At 44.4% G+C, this 17,521-nt stretch overlaps 1 protein-coding gene across 2 annotated transcripts in view; it reads left to right on the top strand.

The window, feature by feature from the left end:
• TANC1 (tetratricopeptide repeat, ankyrin repeat and coiled-coil containing 1) overlaps positions 1-17,521 on the top strand; it is a 3,647,153-nt gene that overhangs the window by 3,264,289 nt on the left and 365,343 nt on the right. For both annotated transcript variants that reach the window (XM_044074752.1, XM_044074753.1), the window contains exon 24: positions 7,288-7,463. In XM_044074752.1, coding sequence (XP_043930687.1) covers positions 7,288-7,463 — 176 coding nt within the window. The remainder of the gene's footprint in view (positions 1-7,287; positions 7,464-17,521) is intronic.

Genomic DNA, 17,521 nt, shown 5'->3' with positions numbered 1-17,521 from the left:
CCCCATTAGCATCCAGACTCCCTTGCAGACTCTTCCTCAAAGGAGTACTGCACCTTAGGTCCCCAAGGAAACCCACCCCCCCTCCTTGGGACCTCAACTACATGCTAGAGAAGCCAGCTAACAAAGCCTCTTTAAAGCACTGTACCTGGAAAACTGTCCTTTTAGTGGCTCTAACCTCAGCCAGGAGAGTGTCTGAGCTCCAAGCCCTTATGGCTACTCCACCCTTTCTAAGTTTCCACAAAGATAGGGTTACCCTTAGGACAAATCTGTCCTTCATGCCCAAGGTATTTAGCAACCGGTCCCTTAATCAGACCATCCAGCTACCTGTTTTTTTCTCAGACCCACAAGGAGACAGTGAGAGGGTGCTGCATTCCATGAATGTTCACAGGCAGATCAGTTTCTACCTGCACAACACCAAGTCTATCAGACAGACTGACAACCTCTTTGTATGCTTTCATCCCAGAGCTCTGGGGAAGGCTGTTACCAAGCAGACTCTTACTACTTGGATCTCAAAAGCCATTACCTTTTGCTACCATTTCCGTGGTACGACCCTGCAAGGGACAGTTAAAGCTCATTCCACAAGAGCTATGGCATCTTCAGGAGCCTTCTTCAAGGGTTTGGATACCTCTTCTATCCTGGAAGCGGCTACCTGGTCCTCAGTCCACACCTTCACCAAACACTACAAGCTTGACCTCATCTCCAGATCCAGGGCAGGGTTCGCCATGGCTGTCCTGCACAAATTCCAGGAATCTGCCTCTAGACCACCTCTCCAGACTCAGTGAGCTTTGGCACTCACCCATATGCAGAATACTGCAACATCGGAATAGAAAGACACAGTAAAGTTGTGTAAATTTTTACCATAACCATAGATGTCCTTCTTTTCCATGTTGCAGTATTCCTTCCCACCCTCCTTCCCCTCTTACTAACTAATAATTTCCCTTTCTGGATGGCAGTGATATGGCATTGCCCTTACAGGACTGCCTCCGACTGGGGCTACTGTTCTGAGGGCTGATGCGTGCCAACATCACCTTTATGGCCCACGAAATCTTATCCACATCTGATGCACCACAGAGGGACTGAAAGCTTTTGGATACTGGCAGTACGTATGCGAGACTGAAGGGATAAACCCCATATGCAGAATCCTGCAACATGGAAGAGAAGGACATCTATGGTTATGGTAAGATTTTACACAACTTTTCTTTCTGCATTATTGCATTGCAGGTTGTAACATGCAAAATGTTATGATAAACACGTATGTTAACAGTATTGGAATTCATTTTAAGTTATTAAGGCAAAGGTGATACTTGTGACATGTTTATGTTCTTCGTGTTTCACTGTTGCAGTCATCACATTTGGGTTATCACTGCCAGGGTAGCCCTCAGTCGGCCGAAATACCAGAAGCTTAGTATTTCTGCGTCGGTTGCTGTTGCTTCAGGACTGACGTCAGGTCATCAGTGGTATAAAAACAGGCAGCCGAGGCCATTACATCAGTCTTTCTTGATGAGGAGCCCGAAGCAGAAGCAGTTCGCATGAGTGCCAGTCGGCCACTACCTGAGGTTTTCGTTTCCGAACTGAAGCTGAAGTCTTCTAAAGCTAAGTACCCCATTGGGGATACTTTTTTCTTGCTCTAACCGATGTCAGAAAAAGTTAACAATTGTCCCGCCTGTGGAAAGCAAATACCACACTGAGATTTTCATTCCTACTGTGTGACTTGTTTAGGCCCAGACCACGACATCCCCCGCTGTCGCTTTTGTGCTTTGTTCAATGCCAGAGCTATACATTGTCGGGCCCTTATTGTAGCTAGATATTTTCGTTCTCAGTCCTCGACTTCCAGTATGGCTTGGTAAGCCATCCAACAACTGATCTTCCAAAAAAATGTAAGGATAAAGGCACAGACATACTGCACAGGTCCAAAACTGCTGATGATTCTTCCGTTAAGCTAGTCATCAGTTCTCCGGTCTTGAGTGAGGCGCTTTCGCAGGCCACTACCAAGACCCTTTCGGAGTCCGGTATGCTACGAGGCTGTTCTTCGACTAAGGACCCTGCAGATGTCTCTACCTTGGATGGGTCCAGAGCCGCTGAGCAGGCACAGGCTTCCGAGGAAGTACTTCGCACTACCGATACTCGACACAGATTGACGACTTCTTTTGCGTCTACAGTTCTTTTGAATACTACCAAGTTTCTAAGGCCCAGGGTACAAAATACAACCAAAAAAACGACGACTCAAAGCTCAGGCCCCTGCTTCCTTGCCTCAGTCTCAAATGCTTAAAATGGTGGAAGACCTTATAAAGCTTATCAGAGGAAGCCAGGCTACCCCTTCCAGAAGAAAAAGAGACTTGTCCCCAGTAGTTTTTTCTGAACAGGAGTCCAATGACTCTGATGCATCTGAATATGAAGATATGCAACCCCTCTCTGCTTATGATGATTCTGATGCAGAAGAATCCATCCCTTCAGCCTCAACACCCAAGGACTTTTCCTTTGGGGAAACCCTACATACTTTAAGGGAGCATTTCCACTGGGAATGTCAGGACTATCCTCAGTCAAAAAAGAGACTTGGGGAATTCTTAAATCTTCCACAGCACAGACCCTCTGGCCATTCCTCCTGTCCTGGATGTTGTGGATGATGTCTTTATGGAATCCAGTCTGACTCCTGACACCCTCCCTCCTGCTCCCAGGAAACCTGACAGGTACTATAGAGTCCCTGACTCTCACAAATTTATTTTCAAAAACCCTACTGCTGACCCCGAGGTCATCTCTCAAGGACTGAAAGGAATCAAAGCAACTTCAGATAAGAATCCCACCCCCTCAGATAGGGATTCCAAGCATTAGACAGATGGGGTAAAAAAAGTATACACCTCTGCTACTCTTGGTTTTGGAGCATTAAATTGTCAGTTCCATATGCTGAAATATCAACAACATACCATGGAACTCCTCAAACAGAAAATATCTTCTTTCCCTGCTTGTGCAGAAAATAGAGAGTTACAAGAGTTAATGCATTCTGCAAGTCAAGTGACTAAGCACACCTTACAGTGTGGTTTTGACACCCTAGAAGCATCTTGCAGGGCAGCAGTTACTGGTTCTGTACTTAGAAGACATGCTTGGCTTAAGGAACAGACCTTGCCAGACCATGTCAAATCCAAATTATTGGACGCACCCTTGCACAAAGACAACTTACTTGGCACCAAGGCAGAAGAGGTCCTAAAAAAGATGGAAGAAAAAGCTAAATCTATGCAGACAGTTAAGGACTTCTTACAGATCCAGCCACTGAGGTTCAGTAGGCATTGCCCCTCCAAGCACTGGTCCTTTCCTGCCTCCCCAGGTCAGTTCAACCCAGACCCAGTGGAAGCAGGCCCCCCAGACAACAGCCCCATGGAATGCAGTGATCTAAGCAATGGAGTTCCTCCTCTTCAAAACCAGGGAGTGCTAAGCCACCCCCTTATGGTGAAAGCTCACAATGACTTTACACTTCTACTCCCTCCCTCTGCCCACCTGCACTTGCCCCTATGAGGAAAATACTCCTTCCACGCAAACAACTGGTCCACCATTACCAACGACCGCTGGGTCCTCAACATAGTGTCCCAGGGATACAGATTTTATTTTCACACTCTGCCAACCCCAAAAAGGGTACCCAGATCTACCCCCAAACCAGCAAGCAGAGGCCAAAAAGCAAGTCCTTTCCCTCATCTCTATGAGGGCAATAGAGCATGTTCCTGCAGAGCAGACAGGCCAAGGTTTCTACTTCAGACTCTTCCTGGTACCCAGAAAAGAGGGCACGTGGTACCCCATCCTCAACCTATCCATTCTAAACACCTTTCTAGTGATATCAAAATTCAAAATGCTCACCCTCCAGCAGCTTCTTCCTATGCTTTCCAAGGATGCTTGGTTAGCCACCGTAGACCTAAAAGAGGCCTACCTACACATCCCAGTCAGGGAATCATGCAGGAAATACTTACGTTTCAGAGCAGGATCACTGCACTTTCAGTTCTCTGCTCTTCCCTTTGGCTTATCCACTGCTCCCAGAGTTTTCACAAAATGTCTGGCTCCCACCATTGCTTTTTGCAGGCAAAGAAATATTCAAATTTATCCATACTTAGACTGCCTGATTCAGGCAGACAGTTAGGAAAAAGCTGCTAAAGCACCTGACCTTTATAAAGGACCTACTGACCTCCCTGGGGTATACTGTTAATGAAAAGAAATCAAAACTTGTACCCACTCAAAAAATTGTATTCCTGGGAGCAAGCCTGGACGCAGCATCCCAGATGGCATTCCTTACACCAGAAAAACAAACCTACCTGACAACCTTGTTCTCTCAACTAGCCACTAGGACCCAGTTATCAGCAAGGAAAATCCTGCAAGCTCTGAGGTTCATGGCTTCTTGCATTCTACTCATTCCATATGCCAGACTGCATATGAAGAAAGTACAGTGGTACCTAAAAAGCCCTTGGTGTCAGCACTCTCAAGACCTAGAAACTCTTATACCAATGATACCTTAAGAGATGCTAGCTGTTCACCATGCCCTGACCGCTTTCAGACCCCTACACTCCCCGGGGCCTCTGCTGATCAAAACAGACAACACCACGGTGATGTGGTACATCAACAAGCAGGGAGGGACTCACTCTTATCCTCTTGTGCAGGCTCGCCATGACCCTTTGGCATGTGGCCGCAGCCATGCAACTACACCTGTTAGCACAATTCCTACCAGGTTCTCTAAACTCTCTGGCAGACAACCTAAGCAGAGACCTGCTAGACCCACATGAGTGGCAGCTAGACCTAAGACCCTTCACCCTTGCAACCCAGAAATGGGGCACCCCGAAAATGCACCTCTTTGCCTCCCACTCCAATCACCAGCTCAGCAAATTCGGCACCAGGGAACCTCACAACAAGGTCTGGAAAGTGGATGCCCTATCCTTCCAGTGGTTAAACCTCTCGGTCTGTGCATTTCCCCCTGTACCACTCATTTCAAGGGTACTAATCAAAATAAGGGAGGAAAAACCAAGGACAATCCTGATTGCCCCAGACTGATCACGGCAGCACTGGTACCCACTACTGAGCAGCCTGTCATCCCTGCCACCATGGCACCTACCTCAGATCCCAACACTCCTGACCCAGAGGGATGGAGAATTCATGCATCCTCAATTGCAGACCCTCAATCTGGCAGCCTGGCTTATTCCCTGACCTCTCCTCAAGCTGCCAGTCTAAGCTAACAAGTTCTAGATGTTATACGTGAGGCCAGGCACCCCAGGACTAGAAAGTCTTATGCTGACAAGTGGAAAAGGTTTTGCATGTGGATCCAGGCTAAGGGAGCCTGAACGGCACAGCCCACCCTACCTCTCATCTGGATTACCTGGCAGACCTACTACACAAGGGTCTATCCTTCCCTTCTATTAAAATTCATGCCTCTGCCCATTTCAGCACAGAGCCACCTCTTTTCTCGCACCCTCTCATCAAACAGTTCCTAAGAAGGGCTAACATCTTGAGGCCACCCAGAAGAGCTCCTACACCAGCTTGGGACCTACACTTTGTGTGGAAAAGCTCACCCTGCCTCCCTTTGAACCTGCTGCTTCAGCAGAGTTAAAATTCCCCTCTTGGAAGACCGTCTTGATTCTGGCCATCACTTCAGCTAGAAGAGTATCAGAGCTGCAAGCACTTGTGGCTGTAGAGCCATTCATCATTTTCCATGCTGACAGGGTCTCCCTCAGGACTAACCCATCCTTCATGCCAAAAGTGGTATCCAGCATGGCTCTCTACCAATCCATTCATCTGCCCACTTTTCTTTTTTCCCTAACCCACAAAGCAAGGGGAAAGGATTCTGCACTCTCTAGATGTGCACAGACAGCTCAAATTCTACCTAGACAGGACTAAATCTTTTAGAAAAACTGATCAATTGCTAGTCAGCTTCGCTGCAGGAGCAGAGGGCAAGGCCATATCCAAACAAACAATTTCCAAATGGATAGCACATTGCATCCATTTTTGCTACAAACATCACGGAAAAACCTCCCCCTAAGTGGGTCAGAATGCATTCCACCAGAGCAGCCTCCACCTCTGCAGCTTTTCACAGAGGGGTCCCCACCAGGAACATCCTGGAGGCTGCAACATTGGACTTCTGTTCATACCTTCAAGCATTACCACCTGCCTATCTTCTCCAAATCCAGGGCAGGCTTTGCCACTGCAGTCTTGCAGGGCATCCTAGCCAGCCCCCAGTCTTCTTGACTGCCTCCATCCTTTTCTTCAGCTTTGGGAATCAACACAAATGTGATGATTGCAATAGTGAAACACGAAGAAAATAATACAGTTGTGTACACTTACCATAAATGTAGATGTTCGAGTGTATTCACTGTTGCAGTCCTGGTTTCCCTCCCTCCATCCCCCTTGTCTCTCTCTCTCTCTCTCTCTCTCTCTCTCTCTCTCTCTCTCTGTCTCTCTCTCTCTCTCTCTCTCTCTCTCTCTCTGTCTCTCTCTCTCTCTCTCTGTCTCTCTCTCTCTCTCTCTCTCTCTCTCTCTCTCTGTCTCTCTCTCTCTCTCTCTCTCTCTCTCTGTCTCTCTCTCTCTCTCTCTCTCTCTCTCTCTCTCTCTGTCTCTCTCTCTCTCTGTCTCTCTCTCTCTCTGTCTCTCTCTCTCTCTGTCTCTCTCTCTCTCTCTCTCTCTCTCTGTCTCTCTCTCTCTCTCTCTCTCTGTCTCTCTCTCTCTCTCTCTCTCTGTCTCTCTCTCTCTCTCTCTCTCTCTCTCTCTCTGTCTCTCTCTCTGTCTCTCTCTCTCTCTCTCTCTGTCTCTCTCTCTGTCTCTCTCTCTCTCTCTCTCTCTCTCTCTCTCTCTCTCTCTCTCTCTCTCTCTCTCTCTGTCTCTCTCTCTCTCTCTCTCTCTCTCTCTCTCTCCTTACAAGGAATTTTTGGTATTTACTTTCTACTGATGGTGTTCTTTCACTGTAACCTAGTTCCTTATGGGGGGCTGCTGACATTTAGGGCAAGAAAAACTGATGTAATGGCGTCTGCTGCCTGATTTTATACCACTGACGACCTGATGTCAGTCCTGAAGTGACAGCAACCGACACAGAAATACTAAGCCTCTGGTATGTGGGCCGACTGAGGGCTACCCTGGCAGGGATAACCCAAATGTGATGACTGCAACAGTGAATACACTTGAATATCTACATTTATGGTAAGTGTACACAACTGTACTTTGTCATTTTCGTCAAGAAATGCATACATTAGTGGCATAAGTAATTTTCATATATTTAGCATAAAGATGAATAATGGCACAGATGATCAAATTTTTTCTATTTATCCCTAGGTGCATCAGTATCTTCGGTAGATAAAGAAGGGCTCTCTGCTTTAAGCTGGGCTTGTTTAAAGGGACATAAGGCAGTGGTCCAGTGTTTAGTGGAAAGAGGTGCAGCCATAGATCATACAGACAGGAATGGCCGTACTCCTTTGGACCTTGCTGCTTTCTATGGAGATGCTGATGTTGTAAGTGTACTTAATAAAATGATTTTGCAGAATAAGTGAGCTTGGTCAAAAGCAAAAGAACAGCAGATGACGTAATGTGATTACACTTGAAAAATATGGAATGAATTTCTCCCTTTCCTCTGTGAAGGTAACTTTGTGCAAAAATAGTGAAAAAAATGCATTTGTGTACAAGCCAGAAGTATCAAAGTTGTTATTTGCTCTAACAAAAGTATACAGAGTTGTTTTGGTTTGTAGGATCTTTGTGAACGTAGAGCCAATGGAGACCATCAAGAAGCTCAGCCACATAACTCAGCAATGGTATGAAACTGACAGTGCCTCCACTGAGTAGACTTTCTCCACATATCCTTGTTGAAAACTTGATATCACCCATTCAGGTATCCGTACTAGTTTTAAAGGTTGATAGGGAAACATTATACTGGATCGGTAAGGGCAGCCCATTCCAGAAATGGGAGATACATTTGGTAGGTATCTCACATCACTTGATGGTGATGTGATATTGTAGGTTTAAGTTCTCTAGAGTAGGTATTTACCTTGCCACTTCTGTTTTGGTGAAAGATTTCAGAGTGTACTGGGTTGGTCATAGCATGGGAACCTAAGCAGAGATAATTCCTTGGTGTTGGTTTGTAATTATTCTGATGAAGTCTGTCTTGGGAGATGAAAACGTTCAGTTTTTTATGGTAATATTAATTTGTTTGTAAACCATTTGTGGACCCTCCGAGGTGTTTATTTTTACTATTTTCAAGTTTTTTTGGTTGACATTGCACGTATTTTGTATCTTCCAAGTTTCAACTTGTGATCAAGGGCTTCCGTGGATTCCCTGGATGAATTTCCTGTTTCCAACACTTGGGCAGGACGCTCAGATTTCAGTCAGCTTAAGGAGGATGTTGCAGTTGCATCTTTAAAATGTGAACTTACTAGACTGATTGAGCTGTTTACCCAATCAGAAGCAATAGAGGACAGAGGTTTCTTAAGGAAAGGGGGAGTAGCAGCCTCCTCTCCACTGCTGAGTTCTGTGCATGCTGTTGAGAATTCAGAGTAGAAATGGCAGTCTTGGATCTAAACACAAAGTTTAGAGCCGGTTCTTCTCAGCTTGTGTCGAGTGCTATTTGTTCCACTAGTGGAAACTGGAGCAGCTGCAAATGAGTTCCTTTTACAAAGGCCACACACTTTTGCACAGGCTGCAGGTACTGTTTTTGTTCAAACTAATGAGTTTGTGTCCTATGTCTGAGTAGCCAGATTCTGAAATGTCTGGAAACAACAAGGACAATGCTAAACTCAATTTTAAGACTCTTTCAGATAAAACTTTTGTGTTTCATACTGTTAATGTAAACAATGCAGACAGCCCTGGTGTTATCCAGAGTGTTTGTTCTACTTTAAGAGATTTCAGTTTGAGAAACTGCTTTATAATTTTAAAAGTACAGAGATAGAAAATAGATATTTAAGACAACGTATTCATTTAAACATTGTTCCCCAAGGAGTAAGACTGTACAAGTTTGCATTTGGTTTGTCTTACAATGAAGAGATTGGTGCTGATTTCATTGGCTTATTTGACAAATATGGACTAGAATTAATACACAAGAACATTAAATATAATGAAATATTCCTGGGTAACTTGAGTCAGTATTTATAATGATTACATCAGGTTATTTTGAAAGATTCTCTATTTGAGCGATTTAAGAATTTGTATGCGAGTATTCTTACTAGGGTTGATAAGTAAAGAAAACTGGAAAGGGAGATTAAGCAATACCACAGCAAAATGCTTATCCTGTTGCACACCTCACCCCAACCCCACTGGTACTGTTAAAAAGTTAATTTTGCAGAGGATGACAGCTTTACAGCAGGTGAAAGGAGAAGGAACCAAATGAATGGGTCAACCACTGATTTAAGGGACACTGAAGTCTTTACAGATGAACATCAGGATTTTCAGAATCCCAAGTGATCACAGAGGCTGGCGAGTCATTCGAGATTTGTTTTCAACTAGGGGCAAGATCCCCACAGGTCCCCATACTGCAAAAGTCAAAAGGGGAGAGGGGGAGTGTAGGAGAACATAAGGGTTGGTGATAATGGTATTGTCTATTCTTAACAGGGGGTACAACATCTACAACTACACTTCCAGAGTTATTACTAAAGAATATTTTGTCTTGTTTCTCAAAGGGTTCACGTTTCTTCTCTCTGGGCAAATTGATATTGCTGATGCTTTAGTAGAGGTGAAAACTGTTTGTTAGAAAATTAAATTGAATTTCTTCTTCCTTGATGAAAACAGTGGGGAGGGTGAAGTTAACAAACATAGGGGTGGGTTGAATAGGAAGCAAAGTACTTTTACACCCCACTGTGTCTGTTTTTGAACAAGTAGATATGATGATGTCAATTTTCATTCCGTCATCAACTGAAGGGTTCCAGATCCAAACCATCGGATCCGACTCGGCCATTGCAAAAGCTAGTGGCAACTTAGAACTCTCGAGCTTCTCCCTTACGCAGAATGCACCAACTCCATTTACCACAGATCTCATTTGTCTCCTCACAGCAAAAGATGTGGTTGTAGACTCTCAAGCTGTAAGTAAAGATAAGTGCATTTTTCTTGTTATTAATCTCTTACTTTTTTGTTTTTCCTGACTTTCTTTCTTCTTGTTCTAATGTACTCTGTAAATTGTTATTGTTAGAAGTTTTTCTCCCTTTTACCCTTTTTCTCTGTCTCGTACGTTTGTCGTAGCTATTAGCTGCCTTTGTAGGTAGTTTTTCATTTTTCGTTCCCCCTTCTTTCGTCCTTAAAAAAAAAATCCTTATAGTCTTTTTGAATAGTTTACTGCTGATTAGACCTTATTCTTACAGTTACAATTTTACTGTGTACTTGTTCTTGTTCTTAGTATTTTGTTCCTAACATCTGATGTGAAGTTGTCCTATCTCGCCTTCATTCTGGTACTGATGGGTTCGGAACCGATCCTCTGTTCCGACTCAGCCATTTACTAAGGCTTGAGGTCTTCAACTAGCTTGTGGCTCACGCCCTATCCCATGATGGTGTAGGGTATTCCCCAGATCTCGTTTTCCGCTGAAACAGATCGAGCATCTCATCTAGCTCTGGCTAAATGAAATTGTTTTTTCTACTTTAGAACTTAAATATTTCAAAAAAATTCTTCATACAGTCTTACTAGATTAATAATTTACTATTTTCTTTATGCATGTTTATGCGCGCTTTCTCTTAATACACAGTGTTTGTTAGTTCTTATTTGGCCAAGTGTTGTTAGGCCTCAGTTCACTTGTCCCTACTTACAATACTTCGTACGTTAGCTAAAAAGTGTTCTTTATATATTCTTAGTATAGAAATTGTTATTAGTTATTAGAAATTTTTTGGTAACTGCTTAACATTTTTTGTCTGTTGTCAGTCTACTGTTAAGGCTAGTGTATGTTAACTTAGAGAGATATTGAGTCTGTTTTTAATTAGAGGGCTGTTTTTCCTTGTTTATCTTTATTAGGTTTGTACTTTTAGCAGAGTGCTATTTTCTTTTTTCGGCAAGGAGTGTTAGAATTGCTTGTGTGTTGATCCCTTGTTACCCCCTTGTAGCTCATTTTATTTAGAGAGCTAATGAGCCCGTTTTGATTAGAGGGCTGTTTTTTCCCTTTTTTCTTGGCGTGTTTTGTACTATATTGTGTTAAGGATGTCAAAGCAGCCTAAAGTGACAAAACCTTCGGGTTTTAAAAGGTGCCCCAAGTGTTCTCAAAAAATGTCAATTACGGATGGACACACTGATTGTGTGTATTGTTTGGGGGCACTGCATTTACAGGAGTCTTGCTCAGTTTGCCATTCCTTCAGCATGAGTCCTTTATGAAAGAAGGAATAAGCTGATCCTCAAGGGCTTACTAAAGTCTACTTTTTCAGAAGCTTTAGAACAGGGTCAAAGCCCTCAAAAAAAGTCAGTCTCCCCCTCTCAAAAATTAGACAAAGGCTGTAAAAGACCATCCTCTGCATCTTTTGATGATTCGGAACTGTCTAAAAAAAGTATCAAAAGTATCAGAGTCCATTGAACTTGTTCGACCTTCCACCTCGGCTCCATCTGTTTCTGGGCCAAATGGTGTTGCAAGTTAGGAGCTGCTCACCTGCATTGGAGCTGGTTTCTAAGGTCACTAATACTTCAGTCTGTGGCATCTCCAGCCCCATCCTCTCGTTCTTCCAGGAGCCCATGATATGGATCGTCTAGTGCAGAAGCTATTGAGGATTCCGGCACTGGCCAAATTTTATCGGAACCGACCCAATCGGCTTTAGAACCAACTGGACCTGTCCCTTCTACATCAATTCCTCCTCCGACCCAAACTGTGGTCTTTGCCAAACTGTGGTCTTTGAGATGGAATGTGTGGAACTGATATTGGTGGAGCCGTCGGGGCCGAGACCTACTTCCGCATATTTGGCTCCGACTGCTTTGACTACATCAGTGCCATCTGAGGTGTGTAGGAGCCGACACTCTCTGGTGGGGTCCAGGGAGGACAGTCAGACTGGGTTTTTATCAATTCCAAACTTGCTCCTCGGGCCTCGGCTCTGGTCAGTTCGGCTCTTGCCTTGGTCTCAGAGCCTCCCCCTGTGGTGCCGGGATGATCTTCCAGTTCCTCGGAGCCGGGGGTTTCCTCGGATCATGGGAGGGGGCTTTCGCTACTATGAGGAGAGCTTTGTCCCCATGGGCATCCTCTCTGTCAGATTTTCCTATTCCTCCCCTTAAGGCACCGGTATCTGTTTTTGCTCAGCCGATCCCACAACAGCGTAGAGACCTGAACCCCTCTCTTCCAGAACCTCTCTGGAATGCCCATCCGAAGAGGTACCTCGGAAGAGACTATGTAAAAGAAACCATTTGGACTCCCCGGAGGAGTCACTCACATCAAACACTGACCATTTGGATGTCTCCACCTTTCAACGAGCTCATGGAATTAGTTTGTCGAAAGGCATGGGATTCTCCGGACACAGTGGAACCTGTCCCTAGGATGCCAAATAAATTCATAACACCCCAGGACGACAAGACATTTCTCACAAAAGATGTACCCATAGATGCTATGGTGGTGGCGGCAGCCACCAAAAAGGAGTGATCAGAAACATCCACGTCTGTCCTTCCTCCGAACAAAGGCTCGCGTACGATGGACATGTACGGTAAGTGCATGTTCTCTTCAGCGACCTTTACACTATGGTCCCTGAATTACCTCACTCACTTCACCAAGTTACAGAAAGATCTCCTAAAGGAGCTTGGAGATGCACTCCGGGCATCTGTAGCTACGGGAGTGGCAGATAAAGTATCCTTCCAGCTCTTCACCCTCAATTCAGTAGTTAACTCATCCATGAGGCTCATCTCTTATGCAGACGATGGAGCGAGTAGGTAGTGAGTTCAGGAATTCCCTTAAAAGACATTCCTGGATGTGCTGGTGTCCCTATGTGGAACCCTTCAAGTCATCCTTCATTAATACCCCCTTTGATGGCTCATCCCTGTTCAGGCCTAAAGTCAAAGAAACATTAACCAGGTGTGAACAGGAAGGAAGGACTCTCTCTCTGCTGTCGGAGTCCATTTTTCCACACCCTGTAGATGCTATCCCAAGGGTCAAAAGGGAGGGAAAATATGGTTTCGAAAATTCCAGAGACCCTTTCAAGACACGTGGTGATCCTTCCTCCAGGGGCAGAGGAGGTGGTAACAATGGAAGACGCCAGCCACGCGGCAGAGGGGGCTTTGCAAAATCAGGGCGACCGAGACTCTTTTTTTGGAAAGCTCTTTCAGTGCTCCTGAAAGGAGGCCTGTCTGTCCCCCTCTGGAGGCAGTCGGGGGTTGCTTATCTTTGTACCCAGATGCCTGGCTAAAAATAACAAAAGACAAGTGGGTACAAAGGATCATATCCAGAGGTTACTCTATACCCTTTTCCATACCACCCGCACTAATGCAAAGGATTACGGGCATTCCACAGAGTCACAGGAAACAAGCAACCATAGAAGTTGCTAGAAAAAGAGTCATTCAACTAGTCCCCGCAGACCAGATAGGATCCGCGACTTACTCAAAGTTCTTTTTAGTTCCAAAGAAAACAGGGGACTGGAGACCCATACTGGATCACAGCAGACTAAACAAGTCTGTAAAAAGACAAATTTCTGGATGTTTACACTGTAGTCGATATTCCCTTTTCTGGGAAAAGACAGCTGGATGTGTTCTATAGACCTCCAGGATGCATAGTACCACATAAAAATGGGCAGTCCATCAAAGAGTCACCTGGGCTTTTGGCTGGGAGCCAGTCATTACTAATTCCGAACTGTGCCCTTTGGTCTCACTACAGCCCCCAGAGTGTTCACCAAATGTATGGCAGTGGTTACGGCTCACCTGAGGCGTTCAGGATTCCAAGTGTTTCCATATTTAGACTGGCTCCTAACCGCCACCACCAAGCATCTACTTTCACAAGCAAGAGACACCACTTTGAATGTCTGTGCTCAATTAGGAATTAAAAGTATGAAAAATCTGCCTTATTGCCATCTAAACATATTGTTTTTATAGGTGCAGAGTTAGACATGATTACAGTGATGGTAAAACTTCCACCAGACAGGATGCAATCCCTACGAGCACAGGTTCAAGACCTCCTCTCAAAAACAAAGACTCAAGCAAGGACAGTTCTCAAAGTATTAGGTACATTGGCAGCAGCGATCACTATAACCCCCCTAGCTCAGATGCACATGAGAATCTTGCATTTCTCCTATTCCCCCAGTGGTCCATGCAGGAACTTCCGATGTTGCATCAGATAATGGTAACAAAACTCTTGCAGGAGAGACCTACATTGGTGGCTACATTCAGATCAAGTAACCTTGGGTCATCCTTTCATTCTCCCATCCCCACTAGCCACAGTGACCACAGATGCCTCCCAGATCAGGTAGGGGGCATTATTAGGGAAGGTCAGCCCAAAGCATGTGGCAGGATTACGAGGCCCATTTGCATATCAGTGTCCTAAAGAGTAGAGCTGTGTTTCTGGCGTTGCAGGCATTTCAACACTCTCTTCCATTGGGAACAATTGCAGTCCAGACGGACAACATGTCAGTTGTTTGGTATGTAAACAAACAAGGAGGAACCAAATCTTACCCCCTTTGTCGAGAGACTCTGAGAGTATGGCAGTGGGCAACTTCCTCCCAACACTTTCTGATAGCAATGCACATCCCAGGGAAATCTAACGTGATAGCAGACAAACTCAGCAGAGCAATTCTATTGCCTCATTAGTGGTCCCTGAAACAAGAAATGGAGGAAATGATTTTCCGAAAATTGGGCCAGCCTTACTGCAATCTTCTTACCACGTCCATGAACACAAAATACAGCAGCTACTTTGCCCTAAGCCCCCTCCGGCAGAATCCCCAAGGGATGCACTTGTACACGATTGGCCCCTGGGTCTCCTCTATGCTTTCCCCCCATTTCCACTGATACCCAAAGTTCTTCAGAAAGCCAGTGTTTTGGGAAGAACCTTAATCCTGATAGCCCCTTACCGACCTCACCAGATTTGGTTCCCCTTTCTATGGCCTCATTTTCAGGAAGAGCTTTGAATTCTGGACCTAGTACCAGATCTCCTGATCCATTCTTCAGGGGCTCTTCATCCATATCTTAAGACCCTCAAGTTGACAGATTAGCTGCTCCAATTAAAAGTATAACCAAAAAAAACTTTCATCTGCAGCACAACATATCCTGATTTCTTCTCACAAGACATCTACCAGAAGACTATATTTCTGTAAATGGAAGAGGTTTTCAGTCTGGGCACTAGAGAATCATATTGATCCTTATTCAGCACCTGTATCTTCCATCCTAGAGTTCTTGAAGCTTTTTAATGAAGGAGCAGCTGCAGCTACTATTAGAGTACAACTAGCAACGATCTCAAATTTTCATTTTGGCAATGGAGGACCAAATATTGTCCCACAGACTATCAAAGGCTTTTCTGAGAGGCACTAATCTTTTGAGACCACCCATTAAGCCCCCACTACCACCATGAAACTTGAATTTTGTACTCTCCAGAATAATTCCCCTCCCCTTTGAACCTTCATCATCATGTGACTTAAAGTTCTTAATGTGGAAGACCATTTTCCTAGTGGCTATTACCTCAGCTAGGAGGTTTTCGGAGTTACAAGCATTATCAGTAAAACCTCTGTGTATGTTGTTCCACAATGACACGGTGTCACTCCGAACAAATCCAACCTTTCTACCAAAAGTATGTTCAGATTCCAATTTGAACCAGTTCATAGACTTACCATTTTTTCCCCCCAAGTTTGTCAATAAGGCAGAATATATGCTTCACCAACTTGACGTTCATAGACAGTTGCGTTTCTATGTACACAGAACAAAAGAATTCAGGAAAACGGATCAACTATTTGTATAATTTTCAGAGTGCAAAAGAGGTCTGCCTGTAGCAAAAACTACTCTATTGATGTGGCTGTCAGACTGCATTTTGTTCACTTATAGGTCAGTAAATAGCTGTCAGACAAAAGCTTATTCTGCTATGGCTGTCTCTACTTCCTCTGCATTTCGTGCTAAACTACCACGAGATACCATCTATGCAGCAGCCACGTGGGCGAGGCCTCATACTTTTATCCCTCATTACAAAGTAGATTTGGCCTCCAGGGACAGGGCCTCTTTTGTGTTCACTGTTCTGAAGAATATACTCCCATGAGCCACCCAAGATGATTGGTGCTAGGGACACTGCCCCACAGAATGAAGGCAAGATAGGCCAACTTCACATAAAGAAGTTATGTACCTAACATAACATTCCACGTGAGTTGTCCATCTCACCTTCATTCTTATGTCCCACCTTCCTACCCCCTTCCTTTGGCTCTTGGAGAAATGAGAGGTTACAATTTGGCACTTTATAGTCTTTGACCCTCTTCTTAGTTTACCAGCTTACAGGAAACTCTGTGTCTCTCTCTCTATCTATATATATATATATATATATATATTTTTTTTTTTTTTTTTCCTTTATAGATGTATATTGTATTACATATTAGTATTTCTGTATCAGCAAACAAGATCTGGGGAATCTCCTACAGCATTATGGGGTAGGGAGTGAGCCACAAGCTAGTTGAAGACCTCGAGCTTTAGAAATGGCCGAGTCGGAACCGAGGATCAGTTCCGAACCCATCAGTACAAAGGATGTCAGAAAAAGAGAAAAGCCCAGCAGACTTCAAAAAATGTGGTAAATGCGGTCATAAAATCCCTCTTTCTGACTCGCATACACTGTGTATGTATTGTCTTAGACACCTTCATCTCCAAGAAAGCTGTGCTATTTGTCATGCGTTCAACCCAAGGGCCCTGGTTGAACACAAGAAAAAACTTGTTTTGAAGGGATTATTTCCGCCCTCCTTTAGCAAGGTACTATCTGGAGCTTCTTATCAAAAAATCAAGAAAAATGTCTTCCACTTCTCGAATCACCTCAACAGCCTCTTCTAAGACTTTGGAGAAGTCTGTTAAAAGATCTTTTATGGATACATCAGGTACCTCAGATCCAAAAAAGAAAAGACCAACATTTTCGGATCTGACTTATTCTTCTGATCAGAAACACATTAAGAAACAGTCTTTGGATCCGACTGCCTCTTCAGATCTGAAAACTACAAAACTTAGACATATCAGATGAGGCTCTCTTGAATCCATCACACATAACTGTGATAGTTTTGCCCAGAACTAGATACTCTGTGGACCCAGTTCCATCCAGGGTACAGTCTCCTTTTCTAGAGAGACCAAAATCTCCTTAAGGGATGTCCACTTGCTCTTCCAGAAGCCTTACGGAACAGGATGTGGAGAGGTTAATGAGAAAGATCCTCTCGGCACAGAGCCAGCCAGTTATCCTTTCAGCTCCTACTCCATCACGTCAGAAGATCATTATATCCACTACTCCACCTTTATCAAGTCCTCCTTTGACTCCTCTCAAGGTCTCAGAGCCCTTGGATCCAAATTGCCTGGCCTGTCTGTTTCGAATCCAAGGGTACCTTTATCCATTGATCCAAGCCTTGTTCTGAGCTCTTCAGTTCAGTCAGATCAGGAGAGATGTCAGGGCCAATTCTACCCTGTTGGGTCCAAGGTGCTTCATTC

Source organism: Protopterus annectens, chromosome 6.part0 (assembly GCF_019279795.1).
Source record: "Protopterus annectens isolate FY-2018-M chromosome 6.part0, PAN1.0, whole genome shotgun sequence".
NCBI classification, from domain to species: Eukaryota; Metazoa; Chordata; order Ceratodontiformes; family Protopteridae; genus Protopterus; species Protopterus annectens.
The sequence above is the reverse complement of the archived record's forward strand: the minus strand, read 5'-3'. Positions and strand labels throughout refer to the sequence as shown.